We start from the raw sequence: 27,563 nt of genomic DNA on the forward strand, positions 1-27,563 counted from the left end.
CATGAAACTGTCCAACCAAACTAGTCTTACTGCTAACCTCTAGATTTAGATCACTCTGGAACTAAATCACTTTGTTAGCACTAGTACACCATCATGGTCTTGCTACTTAGAGCTTCTCCGAACTCTGTAACTGGGTTTTATCCCAACTTATGGCTATATTTGTAATTGTCAAAGTTCAAATTTTATCTTGCACACTTTATCACTACAGACAAGTGTACATACAGACCTGCCAAAGAGTCAAGTTACATGCACAAGCCTTGGCGTCCCATTCCACCCAGACTACAATTGATTCCGTGAGAATTTGATGTCCCATACCATCAAATTACCACCCAATTAACTGATGTGACATATAAAAAGGCTCTTTCCCCCCTCGAAAGATCACCACAAACTCTCGAGCAGTGGGATGTCAACGCATGGCAATAAAAAGAAGAGAAAACCATGCTTGTAAGTTTAAGAACAGTTCTCTTCGATCAAATTGTATAAGGGTATTGAGCATTACATCTCAAGACTATACCCCTTCAGATTTACCTTTGATTTCTACAAATCAATCTTAAATCTGCTATTATATCTAGGCGTGTACTAATCACTCAGATTAGTACTCGTAGATAAACCATTCAATTGAGTACTGTTAGCAGCACTCCTAGCCCCTTTATCCCAAGTAATACACACCTTAGGGATTACTTTTACCAGGCAATCACGTGACTAAATCAAACTAGTTACACTCTCTAGGCCCAAGTAGTGACACTATTTTGTTACTTTTAACAAGGGCCAACTTGCCTCTACGGGCCAAGGCCTTTTGTTGCTACAAACAGTAAGCCACTTGTTTGGACACGAGGCATAACCACATCAAGACTACGCTTGTACATGGTTCTCATTTGCCAAAGTTTATCACGATCTTCTAGCTTTTGTTAAAAGATTGTGAAGGGTTATGAGCACTACGGCTCAATTAGGCTTACCTTGATTTCTCGTGATAAGCATTCCGTCTAATTTGGGCACAACTAACGCCATTGCCGGTCTTCTTAGCCCAAGTAAACACACCGCGGTTTCACATTTACACTATAGCCAAACTACGTGACTTTTATGGTCAATACTAAGTGTATGCTCAGCTTAAATTTAGTCTCTCCGAACCAAATGTGTGATCACCACATGTGTTATTCTCGCGGCACTATGGCCATAGACGTGTTCACTAGGCACAACGGCCATAGAATGGCTCTCTCTCAAAGGACTCGGCACTACGGCCGTGGGATCTGTCTCTCTCTTAGCACGCGGCGCTACGGCCGTGTGCGGTGGGTCTCTTTCGTGGAAAACGGGCACTACGGCCACACGGCACGACGGCCGTGTTGGGTTTGTTTCGTGGGGTGTGTCTAGAGAAGAACACATTTGTTTGTCACCACAGAACAAACACAAATTTGTCCGAACAAAACTTTAACTCTAGCAAGACGACGCTCGCAAAAGTGTAAATTGAAATCTGGCGAGGCTACGCTCCCAGAGTCTTCATAACAAAAATAAAAATGGTTGAGAGGCTGTGCCCTGCCAGATCTTTCCTCCCCATTCAAGAGAGGATTCGTTTGAAATTTTTTTAATTTCATAAAAATGAGCAATAAAAATACATTTAAAAAAATATATAGGTTTTTTAACCCTTTTTTTCTTTTTCTTTTTTCTTTTTTTTTCTAGCCGTTGCAGCGCTGGTGGGCTGGGCTGGTGGCTGGCCGCCGGCCTGGCTCCCATTGTGTTGTGGTCTCCTGCGCCAGCTGCGTCTCCTGCGCCTCCCATTGGTAAATGAAAGTCGGCTCTCAACGGCGCTGCCAGGGAGTTTTAGAGGCTACTGAAGCGCGCGCCTCACACATAACGGAATTTCAGCTTCAACGGCCTTGCTTCGCCCCACATACACAGAATTGTAGCTTCGACTAGCTATGTGTTTCGCCGTGGGTTTCGCCGCCTCACACACGCACACAGGGCTGGTCGTGGGGGTGGTCTGCGCCCCCCTTTCACAGGTTTAATCCCACGCTTATTTCGTGGGGGGTTGGTCTGCCTATTGTACTCTTCGCCTTCAGCACAGCAGCTCCACACAACGCAAGTCGCCCATTGCACACAAGCTTCAACGAAGCTTTTTTCACAGACAGTGGGGCTGCTCTTCGCCCCTTCCACCTCCCCCGCACACACAGTCTAGAGAAAGGGGACTTCTTTGTTTGAACAAATTCAACGATTCCTTCGCAGCAGCCATTCAACGCAGAGAAAAAAAAAACAAAACAAAACAAAACTAGATGCTTTGCTTACCTGCGATGTTGCTTGCTGTGTGTGACGGGGAGAGAGAGAGAGAGAGAGAGTTCTTCCCCTCCATTCTTCCATGGCTGCCTCCCTCCACACCCTCCATTCGAGATAAGGATAAGGAGACGAATGGTCGAAAACCATCGAGTGGGCTCCGGTCCCCCGGTCACGCGCGGGCTCTGACAATCCCATCGAACCACGCTCTGATACCAGTGTTACATTCCCGTAACGCCGCTTACGGGCATTACCACAAGAGGGGACGGCCTCTGGCTCACCACCCAGCCATAGAGGAAGAATGAGGATTGCCCCTCATCCCCCAGGCTATATAGTGTGTGGCCTGCCGTCCACACTAGCCTGGCCGCCCATGACTCCGCATGGGCGTCCTCTCCCACTGAACCCCGGATATGGCCATCCGGTCTGCCGTCGGTGTCACAGGCATTACAGCCTACGTGACATATAGTCTTGCCATTCAAATTTAACAATGGGTCACACCGTGGGTTAGGGTCCATCAGTCGCCCAAGATGATGTTTCTCACATTGCCATTGTGCTTCAACTAACTATTTTGGTTGAAACCCAAGCATTGACCAACTAGGATTTGGAGGTCAAACAAAACAGACGAAAGGTGTGACATGGTTACCATCTCAAGAAGCCCTAGTTTGAGGAGAGTAGTTGGTCAAGCGCACTATGTGAAATGGGAAAAGAGGCTAGTGAAATGGGAAAAGAGGCTTGGGAAGGGCCATTTCAAGTATGGTTCGCCGACCACCCATGATGATGTTTTTCACAGTGCCATTTTCCTTTGGCTTACTTTTTTTTTCCTTTTTGTAATATGTGAGATTTTTATTTGTACCACAAGCAGTGTCCTTACGGATGAGAGTTGCAAGTAAGACTCGATCATGAGACCTTACCTCCTTTGGCTTACTATTTTGGATAAAACCACAACATTGGCCAACCAAGATTCGGAGGTCAAACATAACAAATGGAAGGTGTGGCACGATCGCCATCTCAAGAAGCCCTAGTTAGAAGGGTAGTTGGACAAACCTGCTATCTGAAGAAGCCCCCACTACACCATCTATGCCACCACCCCACCTCGGGTGCAACAAGATGTGCGATGATCTTCGCATTTACTCCGCCTACCTCACGGATTACTTTTTCGAGCTAGCTTGTGATACCCCCAGGCAACAAGCCGAGGAGAGGTTTCAGGGTCTCCACTCTTTAGCAACACCTTCACAAAAAGCAGAGTCGGGTCAGACCCACCTCCGCACATCATCTTCCCACAGCACAGAGGAGGTACTTGCGTTCCGTGACCGTGGCATAACGGAATAGGGAGCTCATCTCTTTGGGAGCATAAGCACCATACCATTGTAAGGATTTGAGTCACCTAGATTATGCGTGCAGACTACGTAAAGCCTTGTATGACAAGAGCATGGCATGATAAGGTTGCAAAGTATCTTATCACCATTGGCTTTCATGTGGCAGATGCTGATCATTCACTCCATGTCTCCATTAACTGGGGTACATAGCTTGTCAATTTTTCATGTGCAAGACATGCACAGGCATACCTCAAAGCTAGCCCTGAAGAGGCAACCAGATAAAGATAGAGCAAAATCAGACTATGGAACTTAGGTAGCTAATTTGGCAAAGGAGTTTACTAGTGGAGGACATGGTGAGCTGTCAGCCACCGCTTGATGACCTGGATGACTTGTCGGCTACACCTTAATACTAGATTATATGTCCGCAACTTGGCCGAGCATGAGTCGCTCAGTCCATGGGTGCTCTCCCAAGCCTATAAAAGGCACCAAGGCTCATTGTTGTGACTCATTCATCCCTTATTAGCTGGATCATAGAACTAGGCAAAGATTAGGTATTTTTATCTTTTCATTGAAGGCAACTAAGAGCTGCAAATCTGATGTACCTTTTGTACTATATGACATACTGAATTCTCAGCTATCTCACTCTCTCTTCTGCTTGCGCTTTTGCATCATCATGTTTCATATGGCGTTTAGGGCTGAAAGAAGACTCCCAAATCTTCCACATGTAATATTGGTATCAGAGCATCAGGCTCAGCAAGGCTAAACATTGATTCACTCCCAGATGGAGGTGCACAGATCCAAGGTACAGGAAAGTGCACAAGTAGGAGGCCTAAGGCAAGGAACACAAGACAGGGAAGAACTCCTAGGAGGTTTGTTGGTGGTGTTCCACAAAGCCCAAGGGGATGGCAGTCCTGTGAGTCGAGTGCCACTTGGGGCACCCAAGAAAGGCATTCAGGCAGCAGTTCCAGGGGAGGTTAATCCTCCAAGGGGTGGAGTGAGAGTTCCAGACTCATTTCTCACAAGAAAGAAGACCAAAGACAGTGTTCAAGGATAGGGTAGGGAACGGAATGGGCATTGGATGGAACATATACATAGATCTTTGTCACAGTTAGAGTGGATTTGGAGATCGTGCCGGGTGTTCAGTGAAAAGGTTACCATAGAAGGAAGGATGACATAGGGGACTCGGAGAATAGAATGAGATGTTGACAGTAATCCAAGACACAAATTGGAATCCCGTCATCCAGTTTAGCATAGGGTGATTTCATGTGCAAGACATGCACAGGCATACCTCAAAGCTAGTCCTAAAGAGGCAACCAGATAAAGATAGAGCAAAACCAAACTATGGAACTTAGGTAGCTGATTTGGCAAAGGAGTTTACTAGTGGAGGACATGGTGGGCTGTCAGCCAGCGCTTAATGGCCTAGATGACCTTTCGGCTATAGCTTAATACTAGATTATATGTCCTCGACTTGGCCGACACGAGTTGCCCAGTCCATGGGTGCTCTCCCAAGCCTATAAAAGGCACCAAGGCTTGGGTGAGCACTAGTGGAGGACATGGTGGGCTGTCAGCCAGCGCTTAATGACCTGGATGACCTTTCGGCCTACAGCTTAATACTGGATTATATGTCCTCGACTTGGCCGACACGAGTCGTCCAGTCCATGGGTGCTCTCCCAAGCCTATAAAAGGCACCAAGGCTCATTGTTGTGACCAATTCATCCCTTATTGGCTGGATCATAGAACTAGGCATAGATTAGGTATTTTTACCTTTTCATTGAAGGCAACCAAGGGCTACAAATTTGATGTACCTTTTTGTACTATATGATATACTCAATTCTCAGCTATCTCACCCTCTCTTCTGCTTGCACTTTTGCATCAGCATGTTGTTCCATATGGTGTTTAGGGCTGAAAGAAGACTCCCAAATCTTCCACATGTAACATTGGTATCAGAGCATCAGGCTGAGCAAGGCTAAACATTGATTCAGTCCTAGATGGAGGTGCACAGGTCCAAGGTACATGAAAGTGCACAAGTACGAGGCCCGAGGCAAGGAACACAAGACAAGGAAGAACTCCCAGGAGGTTTGTTGGTGGTGGCCCTAGGCAAGGAACACAAGACACGAAAGAACTCCCAGGAGGTTTGTTGGTGTTGTTCCACAAAGCCCAAGAGGATGGTAGTCCTGTGAGTCGAGTGCAACTTGGGCCACCCAAGAAAGACTCTCAGGCAAAAGCTCTAGGGGAGGTTTATCCTGCAAAGGGGTGGAGTGAGAGTGCCAGACTCATTTCTCAAGAACGAAGACCAAAGACAGTGTTCAGGGGACAGGGCAGAAATGGAATGGGGACTGGATGGAACAGATGCATAGATCTTTGTCAGAGCTAGAGTGGATTTGGAGATCGGGCCGGGTGTTCAGTGAAAAGGTCACCAGAGAAGGAAGGATGACAGAGGGGACTCCGGGAATAGAAAGGGATGATGACAGTCATCCAAGACACAAATTGGAATCCCGTCATCAAGTTTAGCAGAGGGGGGTGTCATGTGCAAGCGCACAGGTATACCTCAAAGCTAGTCTTGAAGAGGCAACAAGATAAAGAAAGAGCAAAACCAGACTCTGGAGATTAGGTAGCTAATTTGGCAAAGGCATTTACTGGTGGAGGACATGGTGAGCTGTCGGCCAATGCTTGATGACCTACCTGTCGCCTGCAGCTTAATACTCGATTATATGTCCTGGACCTGGCCGACCAGCTCGGCCAGTCCATGGGTGCTCTCCCAAGCCTATAAAAGGCACCAAGGCTCATTGTTGTGACTCCTTCAACCCTTATTGGCTGGATCATAGAACTAAGCATAGATTAGGTATTTTTACCTTTTCATTGAAGGCAACCAAGGGCTACGAATCTGATGTACCTTTTTTATACTATATGATATACTGAATTCTCAGCTATCTCACTCTCTTCTGCTTGCGCTTTTGCATCAGCATGTTCCAAATGGTGTTTAGGGCTGAAAGAAGACTCCCAAATCTTCCACATGCAATATTGGTATCAGAGCATCAGGCTCAGCAAGGCTAAACATTGATTCAGTCCTAGATGGAGGTGCACAGGTCCAAGGTACAAGAAAGTGCACAAGTACGAGGCCCGAGGCAAGGAACACAAGACAAGGAAGAACTCCCAAGAGATCTATTAGTGGTGTTCCACAAAGCCCAAGGGGAGGGCACCCAGGAAAGGCTTTCACGCAACAATTCTAGGGGAGGTTGATCCTCCAAGGGGTGGAGTGAGACTGCCAGACTCATTTCTCAAGAAAGAAGACCAAAGACATTGGTCAGGGAGAGGGCAGGAACGGAATAGAGACTGGATGGAATAGATGCATAAATCTTCGTCAGAGTTAGAGTGGATTTGGAGACCGGGCCGAGTGTTCAGTAAAAAGGTTACAAGAGAAGGAAGGATGACAGAGGGGACTCCGGGAATAGAATGGGATGATGACAATCATCCAAGACACATATTGGAATCCCGTCATCAAGTTTAGCAGAGGAGGGGGATGTCATGTGCAAGACATGCACATGCATACCTCAAAGCTAGTCCTAAAGAGACAACAAGATAAACACAGAGAAGAACCAGACTGTGGAGCTTAGGTAGCTGATTTGACAAAGAAGTTTATTGGTGGAGGACATGGTGAGCTGTCGGCCAACGCTTGATAACCTGGATGACCTGTCGGCTTGCAGCTTAATATTGGATTATAGGTCCTGGACCTGGCTGACCAGCTCGGCCAGTCCATGGGTGCTCTCCCAAGCCTATAAAAGGCACCAAGGCTCATTGTCGTGACTCATTGAGCCCTAAATGGCTAGATTATCGAACTAGACATAGATTAGGTATTTTAACCTTTTCATTGAAGGGCAGCCAAGGGCTGCAAATCTGATGTACCTTTTTGTACTATATGATATCTAAATTCTCAGCTATCTCTCTCTCTCTTCTGCTTGCGTTTTTGCATTAGCATGTTTCACATGGTGTTTAGGGCTGAAAGAAGACTCCCATAGCTTTCGCATGTAACACAATTAGCACTCCCTCCACATGATGAGGGTTTTTCTCTCATTGTGCATAGCATCTTTCATGATGTATTGGTAGTATAGTGCTTTTTTTTATTCAATACAAGCTTTATCAATTCACAGCATGTCAAAAGTTATGTTTATTTTTTTCTATCTTCCTCACCGAGTACAATGAGCACTCTACCTCTTCAATTCTCCTATTAACATTTTCTTCATCTAATCCTCTATAATGATGGGGTCATTACATCCTTCTCTAGTAGAATCCAAGCAATGATGAAATATACGAAATTTTTAAGTGCAAGGTCTTGGATGTTCTTAATAGTAACTCTTTTCCATGGATCCTTGGAACAACTCTACCAATGTTTACTGTGAGGTTTCGTCTCTCATTGGTAGTTACAGGTAGTTTTTTATTGCAATGTCTTGGATGTTCTTAATGCTAACTTTTTGCCATGGATCCTTGGAACAACTCTACCAATGTTTTACTATCGACTTCATTGATAGTTAGAGGTACTTGACAAAATCATTCATCGGGGTGTACCCACCAAAAAATCATTCATCGGGGTGTACCCACCAAAAAATGTGTTCCTCTCAACCCAAAGTTATCCATGGCTTTATCTATTATTTGGAAGTCCTTTGGGAACTAATGGAGGTCATAAAACTCCATTATCATGACAAAAAGAAATATGGAAGAGCTAGGGAAACTATGGAAGAGAAAGAAAGAGGGGCTTTTTATGGAAGAGCTGGGGAAACTATGGAAGAGAAAGAAAGAGGAGCTTCGTGCACAAGGAGAGAAAGTGAAAACTTTGTGTGCATAAGGCTACATGATAAATTTGAAAGCAATAAATAGAATGAACAAGATGACACACAAAATGATAATAGAGATGCAGTCAAAACAGTAAACATTATTAACTACGAATACGTTATGGAGAAACTTCCTTTGTATGTTGGAAAAGATGATGACTAGATACACTCCCCTTGCATGTCTTTTTTGCTTGCATTTCCATGGTTAGAATCTTTTTGGTGATGACCTTTATTGAATACTCTACTAATGATGTCCTTTTCTATGTGTGCTATCCATATAAGATTTGGTTGTGTCCATATAGTGTGGCTAGTACCTTTTCAATTTCAAAGCGTACCCATTTGCCTGGAAAATCTTTCAAGAAAAATATGCCATTTGTGTACACATACCTAATCCTAAAATGTTATGTCCAACCACTTCCATATTAGACTTCTTAGGGCCTATCCTAGACATATAGAGCAAGACTAAACCTTCTAAAATTCCCAAAACTTGATGTGATAGACATGCCAAGCATTTCTCTTGTTTTGAATTACTTGATTGACCACACATCTCTTAGCCTGGTCTCATCAATTACAACCAATCGATCTAGTCTTGCTCGCAATGATTCCACATTTCCTAGCATATTTTCTATTGTCATGAACTGAATTGAAAATTCTAATGATATTATTGCCTCTAGTCCAAAGGCTAGTAAAATAGGAGTTTACATGGTTCTCACTTTGTATGTTGTGTAGGCTCATAAAGCAATAGTTTTGCTTCTTGTCCCAATCAGACTGATCTTCCTAAATAATGTTGGTGAGAATACCTTTCAAGGTTTTTTGGGTGCTTTTTGCTTGACCTTTGCATCTTGAATAATATGCAATAGATTCTTGTGTACAATCAAGAACTCTTGGATGAGGACTTATATTGTTTTATTGATGAAGTGTCCCCCCTGGTTAGATACTAGCTATATAGGGTATCCAAATCTTGCAATGATGTTCTCATATAGAGGCACGTGGTGCAAGGCTGATATATAGAAAACACACACAAAATAATATAGCATGCATATTATATATTATATGATTGTTTGTAAAATGTGTAATAGGTTTTTACTTGCATCAAATGTTCATACAAAGAATCAATGATAGAATATTAAAATTTTCTAAATCCTAGATGCTCCCCTTGAATAAGTCATCCATGAAACTAGTGTGAATTATTTCGATTACAAAATTAGGGCTGCAACTATATCTATGCATGCAATACACTACTACTTTAAAATTCATGACTAGAATATATGCAACAAACTTCTTACCCTTGTTGAGGCCTTGCTTTGCATGAACAATGTACCTTTGAAGTTATTATTAACTGAATCTCTTTTGTTTCTCCATAAAGAGCATGATGAGCTTACATAACTCCAAGAAGTGGTGCTCAAGAGGTAATGTGTGTGCATAAAGGTGTTGAATATGCTTCTTAATTCAAGGTCAAAACTCATTTATTAGGGCCATCTTGTAGACTTTGAGGTAACATGGCTCTGGCTACATGAGCTCAGCACACTTTTATTATCAAAAAAGTAAATGAAATGCCTACTAAAAAGATCTAATATAGTCATTTTAATTAAAAATTCTGTTAAAAGACAAGCCACCAATTCTTTTATATAGGTTGCTTTTTCAAAAAAGCTTTGGCAAATTGCTAGCTTTTAATATATGCTACCTACCTTCTACAAAGGCAGGCCCTTGTAGCTAAGGTGCTCAATTATATGAAAGCATGATGCTAGGGTGTAAGAAATGACTATGTATATGCCTCTATAACATGCTTGGTCCAAAAACCTAAATTATAATCAAGTGCACAAATGCTCATAACTGCAACAACCACCAGAGCTGGGTACAAAATTAACAAAGCCATTTTGATTATTATCTTGGGATTCTACAAGATTGCAAAAGCTCAAAGAATGGCCACACTGTGGAGCATTGCACAAACTTATTCAGAAAATGTAGAGAGAGCCGCCTTCAGCAGAAGGGGATGTGCTGCTGCCCATTTCTGAGCGCTTCCGGATGTCCAGCTGTGCCGCCATAGCCAGCAGCGATTGATTTCAGGAAAGAGACTACATCCTCTGAAGATGGGAGGGAGTATCGAGCGTTCGATCGTTTGCGCCCAACAGCACACGAGAAGTAGTTCTCACCTTTGAGATCCAGTACTGAAGACCCTTCTTGCCTTCCAAACCCATCTTCCCTAACCGACCTCTCCTTGCCAGTGGAGCCTTTGGCATGGTTTCCATTGTTTTGGATAGGCATTTCCACAGGTGATGCCACTGGTAGACCCTTCAACCGTCCTGTACTTGTCTTAGCAGCACCAGCACTGGCCTTGATTGTGCCGCCACCGGCACCGCTTGCCTTACCTGAGCTTTTGGCCACAGTCTTCTCCCCACCACCCCCCTTGGGTCCTGGCCGCTGCTCGATCAGACCCTTTCCATCGAGGATCTTCCCATTGCTGTTGTGCTCCCGTTCAGAAGGAAGCTCCGGTTCAAAAAATGTGTAAATATCTTCATCCTGCAGAGAGGAACATAGCTTGGACTTCATGTATTAGGGGACATTGTAGACTAAGTTACAACAGAGGTTCTTAAGCCACAGAGCCAGAGTTGTACCTTGCTCAAAAAGTGGCCTACGCATAGTACATAATCTATTGGTGTCGTTATTCGCTTTTTATGTACAATCTCTCCTAGAATGCGGTCAATTGCAGCACCCTGGTAAACGATAACAGCGAGGGTCAGAAGTTTTCATTGCTGCGTAAGCTCGGTACATACACAATAATCTCATAGATTCCTACAAGATGTGTGCTCCATGAAAAAGAACAATGCCTTCACTAGGGGAATGCCTAGCTAAGACCCATGTCACTGGTTCCAGCCAATCCTTACTTAAAGCCATTCATTTTCATCAGCTCAACATCTCCATCCATGATCAGCTCATGCCGAAAGTGATACTGAATCTCAGTGTGCTTCATGTAAGAATGGAACACCGAGTTCTTCACAATACAACAAACACCACTGGCTGCTCCTGCATTGCTCCCCAAAAATGCATCTCAGCCACAATGCCAAAACATACAACTGTGTACCCCAGCTTCCATTGGCGAGTGCCACCATTAGTTGTTTTTTACCAACACAAGACAAAGATCCCAAAGCACCTGGTATTCAAATTACCCACTCGGACCTCGCCAACTAGGCCACGATTTACCACCTCACTTCCTTATCTAACACACTTGAAAAGTTAGTTGAAAAACCTAGTAGAAACATCTATTAACAAGAATTTTGTACCTAATGCCAAGATAATCAAAAAATTGGACTGTCATGATATCAATCTATGATGGCATCCCTAGCCTTTGCAGTGTCAAACATCCTTGATCTGAACACTCAATGTCTGCCTACTGGAGCTATCACACTTACAGTCTCGAGTCCCAAGACAGCCTGATCACCAGCATGCAGCGGCCCATGCACAGGTTTTCATTGACCATAGATTGAAGAGTGTTTACTAAGATTACGTCTATGATGCCCTTCGTCCTTCCTACTCTTGAAAATCTAGTACCTCTCACCATCACGGCATCAAGCACTGAAGTAGATTCCAATAGATCCAGCTCATCAAGTGTAGGGCACATTCCCCAAAACCAATGGTATGATGAGCAGTGCAGACTTAAACACAAAACGGCTGAAGCCAAAGGTGGTGAAAAGTACTATTTCAGCCCAAGGCTACCAAGTATGAATAACACAGAGGTTTCTCTAAATAAGGAAGAGGGTGCTTAAGAGACATACTTCTCAGGGTTCTTAGAAGTACTAGTTCCATAAAATGTTGGAGGGGGCTTCAAAAGAAAATCGGTGCACAAGAGACCACCTATGAGCATCATCATTAAGTAGTCCTTTTCACACCTACCATGCAGCCACTCACAAGCATGATTAAATGTTGTCTTTTTAAGTACAAAATCAACTACATCATTGGCTCCCAAAAGCATATATTGATAAACTCCTCCAACAGTTGTGACGAGTTAGACGTTGTCACAAAAGTTAAGATCTTCCAAAAGATTACACTTAAGCATAAATGAGAACGATAAGGTTCAGTCAAGATTCTTGCTTGGCAAGAAGAGGCAATTTTTATGGATGGTGCTCTGCCCCAGCGCTTAATGCACAAAAGGAGTGTTTCCTTACACACCTCTCCTACATGTGTAAGCGGGTCTTGGTGGCATCTAGGCTAACAACGTCCAAGTGGCAAGCAAAAAAACCCCAAGGTTGGAAGAAGGATAGTACAAGATGCTGAAAGCAAGGAGAAGGACAATGGGCCCTCTTGACTCTTGAGTTCTTGGTAGTAAAAGCATTCATGATACTTGCACGTGGATGCCACATAACCTTGAATGAACAAGTACCACTGCAGTGTTGGAATATATGATCAATGTCATGGTCTAAGGTTAAGGCACACAATAAAATGTAAAAGACCATGTAATATGAAGAGAATCCAGGTGAATGAAAGGGTCAAACCCCACTTGAAGTAGGCGAGTTTCTGAAGATTCTCTGGAGGCTATATTCTAGGGAGCCATGTGGGGGGAGATGGCCTTGGATGCTCTTGATGAGATGTAAGCAATGATGTCATTCAACCATGTACACTTTGGCTATAAAATGGTGGCCCTCCTAATGAGAAAAACACGAATTTATATGCTATGTGATGCTCCTTATTGTGCTGTCATTATGTTCTCTTAATCTTTGATTAAGTACTAGTTAATTACACTTTTGCTCATGTGACCACCATGGCTTATCTTGAACCACCATAGCTCTTTCATCACTCCATGCTCACATTAAGCTTGCATTATCACTAATTATGCTTTTCCCAACATGGTATCAGAGCCATGATTATCCCTAGGCATAGTAATTAACCACATTGGTTAGTTTTTCATTTTTTCAAGCTTTCCATTAAAGCTTCAATGCACCCCCTGCTGGTCTTTTGCTTCATATGAGCTCTATAGTCCATCAAATCTCAAGCTTTTTGATTCAAAAGAGAGCTAACAGCCGGCGCAATCTACGCCTAGCTCCATTTGAGCTCCCACGAAGTACACGCGGTGAAATCAGCTCTGCAACAACACGCTTCTGCGCAGTGAAATTCCTCAAATTGGCGCCGTACGATGAATGGTTTGCTAATTCCTCTTGTGAGCATAACATTGATGCTATGAAGCTCCCACGTGTTGATTTTCATGAGCAATGGTCCACTGTAGCTGCTGTTTGAACTAATTTATCAGTGACAGTACATGCTGTGTTGCAGAGAAGATTTACAGAGATTGAAGCAACATCTTGACATGTTTGAGTGCTGAGCTTAAAGCCAATACCTTGGTTTTCACTTAGTTTAAAGCATTTTATGTTTCTCATTTGGGAAGAGCTTCATTCAATTGCTCAAAGCTCACTCTATTTTTGGGGACAGTTTTTCCTCTTTGAATTAATCATCTCCACTAATCATCATATAATTAATAGTAATTATCTATTGAGATGACATTCTAATATGCATATTGAGTTGAATATCTCTTTGTAGTCATGCATTCGGATGCTGAATCATCTAATGAAGATTATATCAAGAAATCATTGAAACCCAAAAGCAAAACTAGAAAACCTAGGATGAAAATCAAGTCTAGGCCCAGTTATTATCACTATGCAAAGGCTTATGGGTTTGGGGAATTCTTGAGTAATTTCATGCATCTATATGGTGATGGGGGATTCTAGCTTTTAATATTTTGCATTGTTCAGTTCTAATCATGGAGTCAACTTACATATCATCCTCTTTCATCAAGAAATTCAACGGTCATGACTTCCATACTTGGCAAGTCAAAATGAGGTTTTTACTAATGAAAGAAGGAGTTTGGGGCATAGTCAATGGTACTATACCTAAACCTGCCACACGAGAAGGAGAAATCTCTTGGCAAACCAAGGATGAGAAAGCATTAGCTCTCATTATCCTTGGAGTTGAAGATAGTTATATACATTACATTGGTAATGGAACATCTTCACAAATTGCTTGGAATTCACTGGATAAATCTTTTGGTACTCAAGACCTCCACAGCAAAATCAGTCTCAAAGTAGACTTTTACAGTCTAGAGTACAAGATTGATGAGACACTTGCATCTCACATCAACACCATGAAGAGCTTGATGGCCCAGCTCGAAGCCATCAATGAACCAGTCAAGGAGAGTGATGCCATAGCCATCCTCCTAAAGTCAATGCCATCCGAGTATAATACACTCATGCCGACCTTAAAGTACATGCAGGATCCCACTTTGGAGGGAATAGAGAGTGTTCTCTTGGAAGAAGAGAAGAAGTTGAAAGGTAGAGCCATTGATCTTATCTCAAACCAGGCATACCTTGTTCAAAAGCAAACCGGCAAACCACTCCAATGTACACATTGTGGAAGGACAGGACATCTTGCCAAGAATTGCTACCACAAAGACAAGCCAAAGCGAATATGCACTAAATGTGGAAAGCCAGGTCACCTCGCCGACAAATGTTACACCAACCAGGCAAATATGGCAAGCACTTCGAATGATTCCGAAGAAGCAATTCAAGCATGCAACAATGTTACTACCTCTTTTGATGAAGCGGTAGATGCAGAATGGGCTTTCTAAAGCCAACAATGTTTATGCCCTCTCTTATGTTGGGGTAAAGGCGTTATGCCCACCCTTATAGTGTGTACAAGCCCATAAGTTATAGTACATAGTACACTTAGTACTTTTAATGTACTAAGTGCACTATGTGTACTAGTGCAATATACATGTGTGATAGGGGAGTCACACACTCATGCTTTTCATGAGTTGACTTATCCCCACAACTCTCTCTCTCTCTCTCTCCCTTGCTTCTCTGTGTATGTCTCCCATGAATGATCTCTAAACCCTAATTGCTGTTTTCTCCCCGTCAACTGGTATCAGAGCCTTGGTCACCGATTCCCCTCCCTCTCATCAAGAATTGTTTGCCCTTTTGCTGGTTCTCATTCTGTTCTGGTCGTATTGATGCTGGTCGCCTGCTGAATTTATGCTAGTTCGCCTGCTGTATCTTTTCTGGTCTCTGCCCAGCCAGTAGGCGTGGGCTGGCTCCACTGCTGCCCAGCTATCAGCGTGGGCTGCCCCAGCTGCCCAGCAGCCAAGCGAAGACTGACGAAGAGGATAGACTGCCCAGCAGCGGAAGCGTGTGAGCAAAGCGCATTAGCGCTGGGCGTATAGGCGCTAGGCGAGTGTAGCGAAGGCAGCTCCACAGGCGGGCGTCAGCAGTAGGCGGAGACAGCGAATACGTCAGCGAGCACTAAGCGAAGGCGGCGTTGGCTACTATAGCGCTACACGGTAGGCAGCAGGCGCTAGGCGAAACAAGAGAAGGCTGCGACTCCTACGAAACAACAACGTGCTCTTGGAGGTGACTGCACCGTGATTCAACGTTCTTCCCCATCCACGTGAGCCACCTGTGTTGGAGCTTAAGGACACAAAAGGCTTGGAAGAAGAAAAGGTAGCTCATTTGCTGGCAGAATTGCAAGCTCTCGCAGAGGAGCTCACTTTCAATCCAATGTTGGTGGCCATTTGTGAACACTGTCTTGGTAGGCAGTGAAGCAGCATCAATATCTTTCTGCAGCAGCACCAAATTCAACAACCCGCCTGCAAATCAGAGTAAATCAAAAAAATACAAGGTATTCTGCTTCAATTTTTTTTTGGGATTTGCAATTGAGCAAGTACAGTAATCAATTGAGCAGATACAGGTGCCCAATTGCTCAATTTTTGAGCAAAATTGGCAAAATTGGGTGACATTGGTCACAATCAGGATAAATTTGCAGGAAATTGGTCAAATCAGGATCAATTTGCAGGAAATTGGATGTCGAAATTTGGGGCTTTTGATGTAATTGTGCAATTAAGCACTCATACATGCTGTATGATGTGAAAAATCGCACATTTGGGCAAAATTGCAGCAAATTGCAGCAAATTGCAGTGCAAATCAAGGGGCTTTTGTGCCGATTTGGTTGATTTGCATGCAGGCAATCGCATTTGATGCTGTGGTTAATGTGCTGATGCCTTACAAGCACTCAATGTGCCTGTAAATCAAGGGGCTTTCATGTATTTGATGTATATGTGGCCAGGGGGAAGCATCGTGAACACTTTGGATGCCTTCATGTGCGTCAATGTACCATGTATGATCAGAAATTGATCTTAAATCAAGGGGCTTTTCAAGTTTGTATGCTTGTTGAGCTTGGCAAAGCAGCAGGCAAGACATTTATGCCTTGAATCCTCAAAAATCAGCTTGCAGTCAAGGGGCTTTTGCCCAATTTCTGTTCGGGACTGTTTTATGCAGTGTTCGTGACTGTAAAAATCTGATTTTCACTCATTTGGACAGCCAGGAGAGCATTTATTGCTACTGTACCTGCCGGTACAGATTTGGCACAGCTTTGTGCATGGTTTGGCATGGCTGTACATTGTTTTGAGTGATCAAAAGGTTCAAATTCAGCTGCTGAAATTGCCGGTACAGGTTTGGTACATCATTGGAGAGCGCTTAGTACTGCTGTACAGTACTTTGGAAGGGCAAAAGAGGACATTTAAGGTGCTGTCCAAAATCTGCAGCAACCAGATTTTGGTGTTTTCATCACAAAAAGTGGGAGAAAAGTTGCATTCTTGCTTCCGCAGTGGGAGATAAAGCTTGGGAGAACATTTGTAAGCACTTTGTGTGCTTTGGGTGCAGTGTTTGCACATCTTGGGTGCAGTGTTTGCACATTTGCAGGGAGTCAGGCATTAAAGGTTGCATATTGCTATGGCAACCACAGGTGAGAGCTCTTCATTGCTTCACATCAAGAAGCTTGAAGGCTCGCAGAATTATGATATTTGGCAAACCCAGTGCTACAATGTGTTGCTTCAGAAAAAGCAGCACAAGCCTATCAAAGAAAGGGGTGTGATGCCCGCTTCTCTTACAGCTGAAGAGTGGGAAGATATGGATGAGCTGGCAAGATCTACTATCATGTTGTCTGTGTCAGACTCATTACTTTTCAGCATTCGTGAAGAGAAGACAGCTTGGGGAATGTGGCAGAGATTGCAGGACTTGTATGCCCAACAAAGTGCCTCAAGCAAAGTGTATTGGTTGAAGAAACTCATAGGCCTTCAGATGAAGGAAGGGGCTTCTATGACAGCCCATCTCAATGAGTTTAATGGTATTGTCAGCCAGGTTATAAATCAAAAGTTGGCAATGGACGATGAGTTCAAAGCCACTTTTTTGTTATGCACTTTGCCAGAGAGTTGGGACACATTCAGGACAGCCACTAGCAATTCGCATGCTATGCTGTCATATGCAGATGTTGAGGGTGCTCTTCTTCAAGAAGAGATGAACAGGAAAAACAACTCTGTGGGAAAGTCCAATGCAATGAATGCACGTGGGAGATCCCAGCAAAGGGGTAAAAGCCAAGAAAGGGGAAGGAGCAAGTCTCGCTCGAAAAAGGATTTGGAATGCCATTATTGTGGCAAGAAGGGACACATTAAAAAGCAATGCTACAAATGGAAAAATGATCAGAAAGAAAAGGGAAAAGGCAAAGACAAAGAGAAAGATGAAGCCAAAGATGCAAAGACAAAGGGCAAAAGTGGAGTCAAGATTGAAGAAATCAATGTGTCACATGCAGGTGGCAGTGAGGATGAGGTCCTCTTTACGTCTTCACTTGATGCCCATTCACTTCTTACAGGTGGTCATGGTATGCACTCATGGATCATTGATTCAGGTGCCTCCTTTCATGTCACAGGTTGCAGAGACTTGTTTGTCAGGTACACTGCTGGCAATGAAGGAGTGGTTTATTTGGGTGATAACCATGCATGCAAGATACTTGGCAGAGGTGATGTGAGGCTTGTATTTTCAGATGGCTCACAGCTTATGCTCCATGATGTCAGGCATGTTCCTGAGATCAAGAAGAATCTGCTTTCTACTGGACAGCTTGATGATGCTGATTATGTTACCACATTTGGTAGTGGAAAGTGGAAGATTAGTAAGGGCTCACTGGTTGTTGCCAGAGGCTCTAAGGTGGACACTCTTTATTTCATGCATGCAGGTGTTTGTCACCATGCTAATGTAAATGCAACCGAGCTGCCGGAAATTTCTATGTGGCATAGCCGGTTGGGACACATGAGTGTCAAGGGAATGGAGCAATTGTCTCGTTTGGGTTACTTGCCTTCTCTAAAGTTTTCAAGTTTTCAGTTTTGTGAGCATTGTATATATGGTAGGCAACTACAGTGCCCCCACAAGAAAGCTCTTGGACAGAAAGATGCTCAGTTAGAGCTTGTGCATACAGATGTATGTGAGATGCCTCAGCTTTCTTTGGGAGGGGCAAAATACTTTGTGTCTTTCATTGATGATGCCACACGCAAGGTGTGGGTTTATCCTCTTCGTTTAAAGAGTGATACATTCTCAGTGTTTCAGAAGTTTGTTGCTCTTGTTGAGAATCAAACTGGCAAAACACTGAAGGCTTTGCGTTCCGACAACGGTGGAGAGTATATGTCCAAACAGTTTCAGGACTTTTGTGATGCTAAAGGCATCAAGAGGGAGCTCTCTACTCCTTATGATCCTCCACAAAACGGGACAGCAGAGAGGATGAACAGGACCATACAGGAGAAGGTCCGTTCTATGTTGTCACATGCTGCATTACCTCATGGTTTTTGGGCTGAAGCTGTTATGACAGCCGTTCACCTTATAAACAGGTCACCTAACACGAGGCTTGGTGGGAAAGTGCCAGAAGAAGTATGGACAGGGAAGCCTCCGTCATACAAGCACTTGAGAGTGTTTGGTTGCGTTGCGTACGTGCACATACGCAGGGAAATGCGCACCAAACTTGATCCTAAGTCTCATAAATGCATATTCCTAGGATATGGTGACAGAGGTGAAATGGGGTATAGACTTTGGGATCCCATAAATAGAAAGATCATACGCAGCAATGATGTCATTTTTGATGAAACATGCATGTATAAGGAGCCTGCAAGGCAACAGGAGCCTGGCAGAGTCATCTTTGATGATGATGGACATCATGGACAACAACAAAGGGCTGTAAATCAGCCATTACAGCAGGAAAAACCAGCCCTTAAATGGTGCTGAAAATGGTCCAAATGGACAGCCAGGGATGGCAGAAGATATCCCTATGGATATACCACAGTTAGAGGAGATACCGGGCATGATTTTTCAGCCTTATGGCATGGAACAGGAGCCACCAATGGGTGATATGCAGGCTGGACAGCAACCTGCAAATGATGGTCATTGGGTACGGAGGTCCACTAGACCCTCCAGAGCCCCTGACAGGTTTGTTCCAGGGGTTGACTATTTGATGCTTACTGACTGTGGGGAGCCCTCATGTTATAAAGAGGCTTTACAGAGGGCAGACAAAGCTCTATGGGAGCGTGCCATGAAGTCAGAGATGGATTCTCTGCATAAAAATGGAACTTGGAAGTTGGTGCCTTTGCCTGCAGGCAAGAAAGTTTTGCCATGCAAGTGGGTATACAGGCTCAAAGTTGCACCAGATGCAAAGCCAAGATACAAAGCCAGATTAGTGGCTAAGGGCTTCAAGCAGGAATATGGTGTGGACTTTGATGAGATCTTCTCTCCAGTGGTCAAAATGACCACACTTAGAGCTGTGTTGGCTTTGGTTGCGCATGATGATCTGGACTTGATTCAGATGGATGTGAAGACTGCTTTTCTTCACGGTGATCTCCATGAGGAGATATATATGCAGCAGCCAGAGGGTTATGCAGTGAGTGGAAAGGAGAAGCTTGTATGCAAGCTGAAAAAGAGTCTTTATGGGCTCAAACAGGCACCACGAGAATGGTATCATAAATTTGATACATTCATGAAATCTCAGAAATTCAGGAGAAGTGACATAGATCACTGCTTGTACACCAAGAAAGCTTTGGATGGCAGTCTATTGATTCTCATTTTGTATGTTGATGATATGTTGATTGCCGGGAAATCTCGTAAAGAGATGGATGCTTTGAAGAAGAGGCTGCATGAAACCTTTGATATGAAGGATTTGGGTGATGCAAATCACATCTTGGGTATGCGGATACTTCGGGACAGAAATCAGCATGTGTTGTATTTGTCTCAGAAGGAATACATTGGCAAAGTCTTGCAGAGGTTCAATATGGACGGGGGGAAGAAAGCTAGTACTCCTTTGCCTCCATATGTGAAACTCAGTGCTAAGGACAGCCCACAGTCGGATAGTGACAGGGCTGATATGGCCAAGATTCCGTATGCTTCAGCTTGTGGCAGTCTCATGTATGCCATGGTTGCTACTAGGCCAGACATTGCATTTGCAGTGGGAGTGGTTTCTAGATACATGGCCAACCCTGGCAAGAAGCATTGGGAAGCAGTGAAAGGTGTCATGAGATACCTGAAGGGCACACAGGATTTGTGCATTTGCTTTGGCAAACAGGATGCATTAGTGCATGGTTACACGGATTCGGATTATGCCGGTCATCCAGATAACCGGAAGTCTACTACCGGTTATGTATTTACATTCACAGGAGGTGCTGTGTCATGGATATCCAGGATGCAGAAGTGCACTGCCTTATCTACTACAGAGGCCGAGTATATTGCAGCCACAGAGGCTTGCAAGGAGGCATTATGGCTATCTCGGTTAGTGGTTGATTTGGGTTATACAGGGGATATTCCATTGTTGCATTGTGACAGTCAGAGTGCCATTCAGTTGGCAAAGAACCCTGTTTTTCATGCAAAGACGAAGCATGTGGATGTGAAGTATCACTTCATCAGAGAGGTGATAGAGAACAAGCAAATTCAGCTTGTTAAGATTCACACGGATGACAACCCGGCTGATCTGTTGACGAAGAGTTTGCCTCCGGAGCGGTTTGCTCATTGCAGACACTTGATGGGCATTGGATGAGGCCATTTTCAGCCTTGATATGGCCTTGTATATTATCATGTACATGCTGATTTTTTCTTTTCCTTTACTTAAGGGCACTTTGCCTTTAAGTGGGAGGTTGTTGGGGTAAAGGCGTTATGCCCACCCTTATAGTGTGTACAAGCCCATAAGTTATAGTACATAGTACACTTAGTACTTTTAATGTACTAAGTGCACTATGTGTACTAGTGCAATATACATGTGTGATAGGGGAGTCACACACTCATGCTTTTCATGAGTTGACTTATCCCCACAACTCTCTCTCTCTCTCTCTCCCTTGCTTCTCTGTGTATGTCTCCCATGAATGATCTCTAAACCCTAATTGCTGTTTTCTCCCCGTCATCTTACCCAAATGTTTATGTATGGACACCTCTAACCACCGATGATGTAGGTTATGTGTTATTATGATGCCCACAATATCTCTCAGTAGGCCATGTAGCCCTCAAGGGGGGATTGATGGGGAGTTGGGTCTCCATGACCAACAAATGATGATGATGCCCATGGATATGATGATGATGATGCTATGATGATGATGGGGTATGGGAGAGGAATGTTTTCATGTAGGAATGTTTTCATGTCATGCTATTTTCTTTTCGCAATGTAGCAGCTATGCTCCCTATGAGCAATGCTAATTTCTTTTATGTACTGTAGAGCTATACTCCTTATGAGTTAAGCTTTTTTCTTTCATGTAATGTTTGGATCAAGGGAGGGCAATATACCATGCCATGATCAAGGGAGGGTGTTGGAATATATGATCAATGTCATGGTCTAAGGTTAAGGCACACAATAAAATGTAAAAGACCATGTAATATGAAGAGAATCTAGGTGAATGAAAGGGTCAAACCCCACTTGAAGTAGGCGAGTTTCTGAAGATTCTCTGGAGGCTATATTCTAGGGAGCCATGTGGGGGGAGATGGCCTTGGATGCTCTTGATGAGATGTAAGCAATGATGTCATTCAACCATGTACACTTTGGCTATAAAATGGTGGCCCTCCTAATGAGAAAAACACGAATTTATATGCTATGTGATGCTCCTTATTGTGCTGTCATTATGTTCTCTTAATCTTTGATTAAGTACTAGTTAATTACACTTTTGCTCATGTGACCACCATGGCTTATCTTGAACCACCATAGCTCTTTCATCACTCCATGCTCACATTAAGCTTGCATTATCACTAATTATGCTTTTCCCAACATGCAGCACATGTTATTCTTGAAGAGGAGTGTTTTAGATTGCAATGCCAAATTATATGGTGTGTGTGAGCAAAGGTCGATTGTGGAGATGGGAGTGATTTGTGGAGATTTGTTTTTCTAATTGCTTAGAGTGGGTACTGAAATAACATGCTGACACCTCCACTTTGGGAGTGAGTAAATTAGAACCCAACATGTCTACTTTGAGAGGGATGGATGCTACCATTGAGCGATTCGTGAAGATTCAATAGATTATGGATCTAGATGCTTCCTACTAGAGCTATAAATTAATGTAATCTCAAGCTCATTTTTGAAAGAATGTGCACAAGCCGAAGCAAAGAGAGGGAGAAGAGCTGATGTGCCACTTGTCTGATGCACTTGCTGAATTTGCAACTAGAACTCCTCCACTTTCCTCTGTGGAAGAAAACGCAGCCTGGGGGCTGGCCGACAGCAGTTGGAAAGCTTGTGGAGCAAAAAACGCAACTAAGAAAGAAGAAACGCAGTCACTGTTTGAAGGATCTATAGCCTGGAGAATCTAGGGAAGCAAAAAACGGAGAGAAGCAGATTGTGCAGCAGCCAGAGCCTAGGCATATGATACCATGAAAGAATGTGCACAAGCGGAAGCAAATAAACATGAGAGAGAAAGAGATTGCAAGCAAGAACTAGAGCTTTATTAGCTTGAGATTACAGAGTACAAGAGCCAGCAAATAGGGCAATGAATGATGATTGAATGAATAAAAGAGAGCAACTTTTATATACTTGTGCATGAAGCAGTCGGCTGTAGGAAACAGGCCGACACGACTCCACGACAACATAAATAGAGATGCAATATTTTAACAATTTTGAGTTGATTATGAGCCTCATTAGATCCAATTTTTTACTTTCTTCACGTTAATGTATGGTTGTTTTACATTGCAATGCCAAATTGTATGGGATGTGTGTGTGAGCAAAGTTCGATTGTGGAGATGGGAGTGATTTGGGGAGATTTGTTTTTCTAATTGCTTAGAGTGGGTACTGAAATAACATGCCAACACCTCCACTTTGGGAGAGTGGGTAAATTAGAACCCAACGGATGCTACCATTGAGTGATTTGTGAAGATTCAATAGAGATATTCATGGAGATGATCATGGATCTAGATGCTTACTAGTTGAGCTATAAATTAATGTAATCTCAAGCTCATTTTGAGTTGATTATGAGCGTCATTAGATGCAATTTTTTACTTTCTTCACATTACTAGCATAGAGGGCAACGCACACATGGACTCTTATATGAGTTAATGGACGGGATTCAGCATTCAATCAATGCATTGTCTTGTCAGCTGAGAGGTATGTATATCAACATTGAATAATGTTAATTGCTTATTTCTCAATTCTCATGAACGTGAAAGAGATCGACATCAAGAAAAAGTCAGGGATTCCTCAAGACAAACAAACATCTATGCTCTATGAGAAAATGATGGCACCAACTCGTGTGACACAATCCCATGCATCAACAATAGGTGCTAGTAGCTAGTGCAGCAGCGAAGAGACGAGTATTGCAACATCATAGCCTAATCCGATTGACCCATGGTCTAGCTCTCCCCTTAAATCAAAGAAATCAAAGAAGCCGAATGATGAGGACATAAGAGGATTTTGAGGATGATACAAAGGGAAGCTTGACTCTTTACATTTTCTTTTTATTAGTTTTACAATTGGTCCATACACCATTCACAACCTTTGTATATCACACGCTTATGGATTCCTATTTTGGCTCTTAAAGTCTTTTTAGAGTACTATTGCACATATTTAGGTGTTGATTTTACTATTTTTGTGAAATGTTAAGCTTTAGCTCTTTACTAGCAAAGAGTGGCCACTACAAACACGAGAAAACAATGTCTGAGACCAAAGTTATCCACCCAACACGTAAGCCCTATGTGAAGTCCCCCAACCCAGTGCCTCACACAAATGATGCATTCCCCACGTAGCCACAAGCGAGAGAAGAAGCTTTCTTCCCTCCCCGCTCAACATCATCTCCAAAATCCTTCCAAGCGCAATTGGCAAGACTCCTACCTGCCAATACACACCCCCATGGGCATGGCTCTTTAGGTGGTGAGTGTTACTTGCATCACTCATGTGAGTGCCACATGGACATGGTTCCTACTTGCAGCCACCTTCTAGGCAAAGTACGTCGTAGAGTATGGCCTGTTTGGAGCTCTTTTGGCAGCCCAATAGGTGCCCATGACATGGACCAATAGTTACAATACAAGTTGGGCACAATAAGAACACAATAAAGGGCCTTTTCATGACTTTTTGGCATCACAAAAGCCTGAGCGGACCTGAATACTACTTGCTATCAATTCCCTATATAAAGGAAGGTCAAAGGTCATTCTTAGGCATTCCGATACCGAGGTTCTCAAGACAAGACCAAGGCCAACAACAACCAAGGCATCTCAACCAATACAGAAGCTATGCATCACCAAGTCATCTTTGTATGCATCAGTATATAGGTATGCATAAGCAAGATCTAAGTGAAGATTATTGTAAATATAGCATGTTTTGCAATATATAGTAGAAAAGGTCTCTATCTCCTTCTCTATTGTGTCTTGCTAAGTTTTGATTAGCATTAATCTCTTATGTGCTTAGCATTAATACATGATTAAGTTTTACCTTGTGTCACTCATGTGATATTGGTATCACAGCACAAGTTCATCCTATGTAGATTTTGTGCATGTTGAATTATGGTTTTCTAAAAATTAGGGTTTATTTGTTTTGCATAAAATCAGCCCTTTTCGTCGGTGTTTTCAACCCCAGCTTTACTATACAAAGTTAAAAGCCCAAATTTGGGTTAGCGTTTTTGCATTTTAGCCCATTTTTGCATGTAGGCTAGGACGGGCGTAAGTCTTAGTAGGTAAGAAATGGCCTTTTTCGGATACTCCCTTGACAAGAATCTGAGAAAAAGTAAAATTGGGAATGCAATGAGATACATGCCGCCTTTGGCAAAGAGTTGAAGAGATTGAAGCTGAGTTCAAACGGCAACAAGAAGAAACTTTTTTTCAACTGGCCTTAGGCCCAAGATCCTCCCGTAGTTATTGATTTTCCACCGCCTATAGGTGATGCCGCCGAGGAAGCACCAAGGGGTGTTTTGAACCCAAGACCTCTTGGTCCTAGGCAAACACCATCACCACTCGAGCTATCACCTCATTGGCGGCAACAAGAACAACTTATGGAGGAATGGAAGCAGGTAGACAAGGTTCTACGTCAACGGGAAGAAGAAGCCACGAAACACAGAGAAAAATGCAAGTGAGGTTGCAACTAAGTTCACAACGAAGTTCATGGCAACATCGGCAAATGTAAAGATGGAATTGCCCAGACCGAGAGCAATGGCCCAAGTAAGAGAGCTTCCAAGACAGGATAAAATCTTGGGAGGTGGGATCACAGAAGAAGGTGCTTCCGAAAAGGTATCGTTGCTCAAGATGCAATTGTCAAAGCCCAAACCCGAGAGGCGGAAAATTCCCATGGAGATAGGTCTCTCCAAATTCCAAGAGGAGGACGAGGAGGTTAGCCTGTCAGTTTCTGAGGAGCTTTTGCAGAGTCTTTTCGAGTCCAATATAGAGTAGGATGAGGCTACATCTCTTGTAAAAGATCCAATAACCGACCACATAGCTTGGAGATCAAGATGGTGGATATAGAGCTAAGCCTACACATGGATTGGACCACAGGTGGAGCAAAGGTGCATGACTTGCCCTTGTGCTCCAAGTTTCGCAAGAGGAGATGTCATTTGCATCACCCATAAGAGTGCCACATGAGCATGCTTCCTACTTGCAGCCGCCTTCTAGGCAAAGTATGTCCTTTTTTGGGCTGTTTTGGCAGCCCACTAGGTGTCCAAGACATGGACCAATACTTGCAACATAAGTTGGGCACATGATCACAATAAAGGGCCTTCTGATAACTTTTTAAGGTCATAAAAGCCCTAGCAAACCTAAATACGATTTGCTATCAAATCCCTATATAAAGGCAAGTCAAAGGTCATTCTTAGGCATACAAATACAGAGATTCCCAAGCGAAGACCATGCGTCTTGATCACCATAGAAGCTAAGAATCAATAAGTCATCTTTTTATGCCATTAATATATAGGTATGCACAAGTAGAATATAAGTCAAGATCCAAGATCATCATTGTAAAATATAGCATGTTTGGCAATATACAATGCATTACATCTCTCTTTCCTTCTCTATTGAGTCTTGCTCACTTTTGATTAGCATTAATCTCTCGTGCTTAACGTTAATCCATGCTTAAGCCTTTCTGCTGCATCACTCACAGTGGAGACCCAAGATCCTCCAGCCCGTAAGGATCTGAGAGACGAGGCATAGGGACGGCTCATCTGTTGATTACATGTACATACACTAGTGTTAGATGTTTTCTTTTTACTTTTTCTTTCAGTTTTCCATCCCTCTAGCCTGCAAGGATCCGAGAGACAAGGCAAAGGGATGGCTCATCTGCTGATTTTCCAGTAACAGCTATGGCGGGTGAAAGTACACGACTGCAGCCATGATGGAGAGAGAGAGAGAGAGAGAGAGAGAGAGAAATGGAAGTACACGTGGGAGCCAAAATGCACTACAAAATGGTTGATTGGATTAATGGTATGATTTGAAGTACACCAACTACATGCTTTTATAGGTTGCAAACCTTATCTTTTGATTCACACAAATCACACTCACATATGGGGACACAATACATGGCACACACTTATCTTATCCAAATAAGAGGGTGTTCACAGACATATAGGCACGCTTACACATACATGGGGTGTTTACACCTAACAACCACATGTAGATGGATACACACATACTGACAGGTATACAAGGTGGACATATAGGACACAAGAGACTCTGAAATACCCAACAAGCCCCCCTTTGGAGCGAAGGTGATATCTTATGAAGTGGCCTTTATACTTATGGTGATTAGGGCTCACTAGCACCAAGTGATGCAAAAGATCACAATGGTCATACCTGACGTGATACAATAAATCACAATCAAGCCTTCAAATGGAGCTTAACCACACATAAGATTCCTCACCCCTTCTAGACTACCCCCG

General features: G+C 43.3%; 1 protein-coding gene across 2 annotated transcripts in view; it reads right to left on the reverse strand.

Annotated features, from left to right (window-relative positions):
• Window positions 1-10,262: 10,262 nt before the first annotated feature.
• Window positions 10,263-27,563, reverse strand: part of LOC147608961 (alpha,alpha-trehalose-phosphate synthase [UDP-forming] 1-like) — a 70,054-nt gene continuing 52,753 nt past the window's right edge. For both annotated transcript variants that reach the window (XM_086788816.1, XM_086788817.1), the window contains exons 16-17: window positions 11,020-11,118; window positions 10,263-10,924 (exon numbers count right to left, since the gene is read on the reverse strand). In XM_086788816.1, coding sequence (XP_086644942.1) covers window positions 10,385-10,924; window positions 11,020-11,118 — 639 coding nt within the window. In that variant the 3' untranslated portion in view covers window positions 10,263-10,384. The remainder of the gene's footprint in view (window positions 10,925-11,019; window positions 11,119-27,563) is intronic.

Source organism: Cibotium barometz, chromosome 52 (genome assembly GCF_041138505.1).
Source record: "Cibotium barometz isolate CiBa-2024 chromosome 52, ASM4113850v1, whole genome shotgun sequence".
Lineage (NCBI taxonomy): Eukaryota > Viridiplantae > Streptophyta > Polypodiopsida > Cyatheales > Cibotiaceae > Cibotium > Cibotium barometz.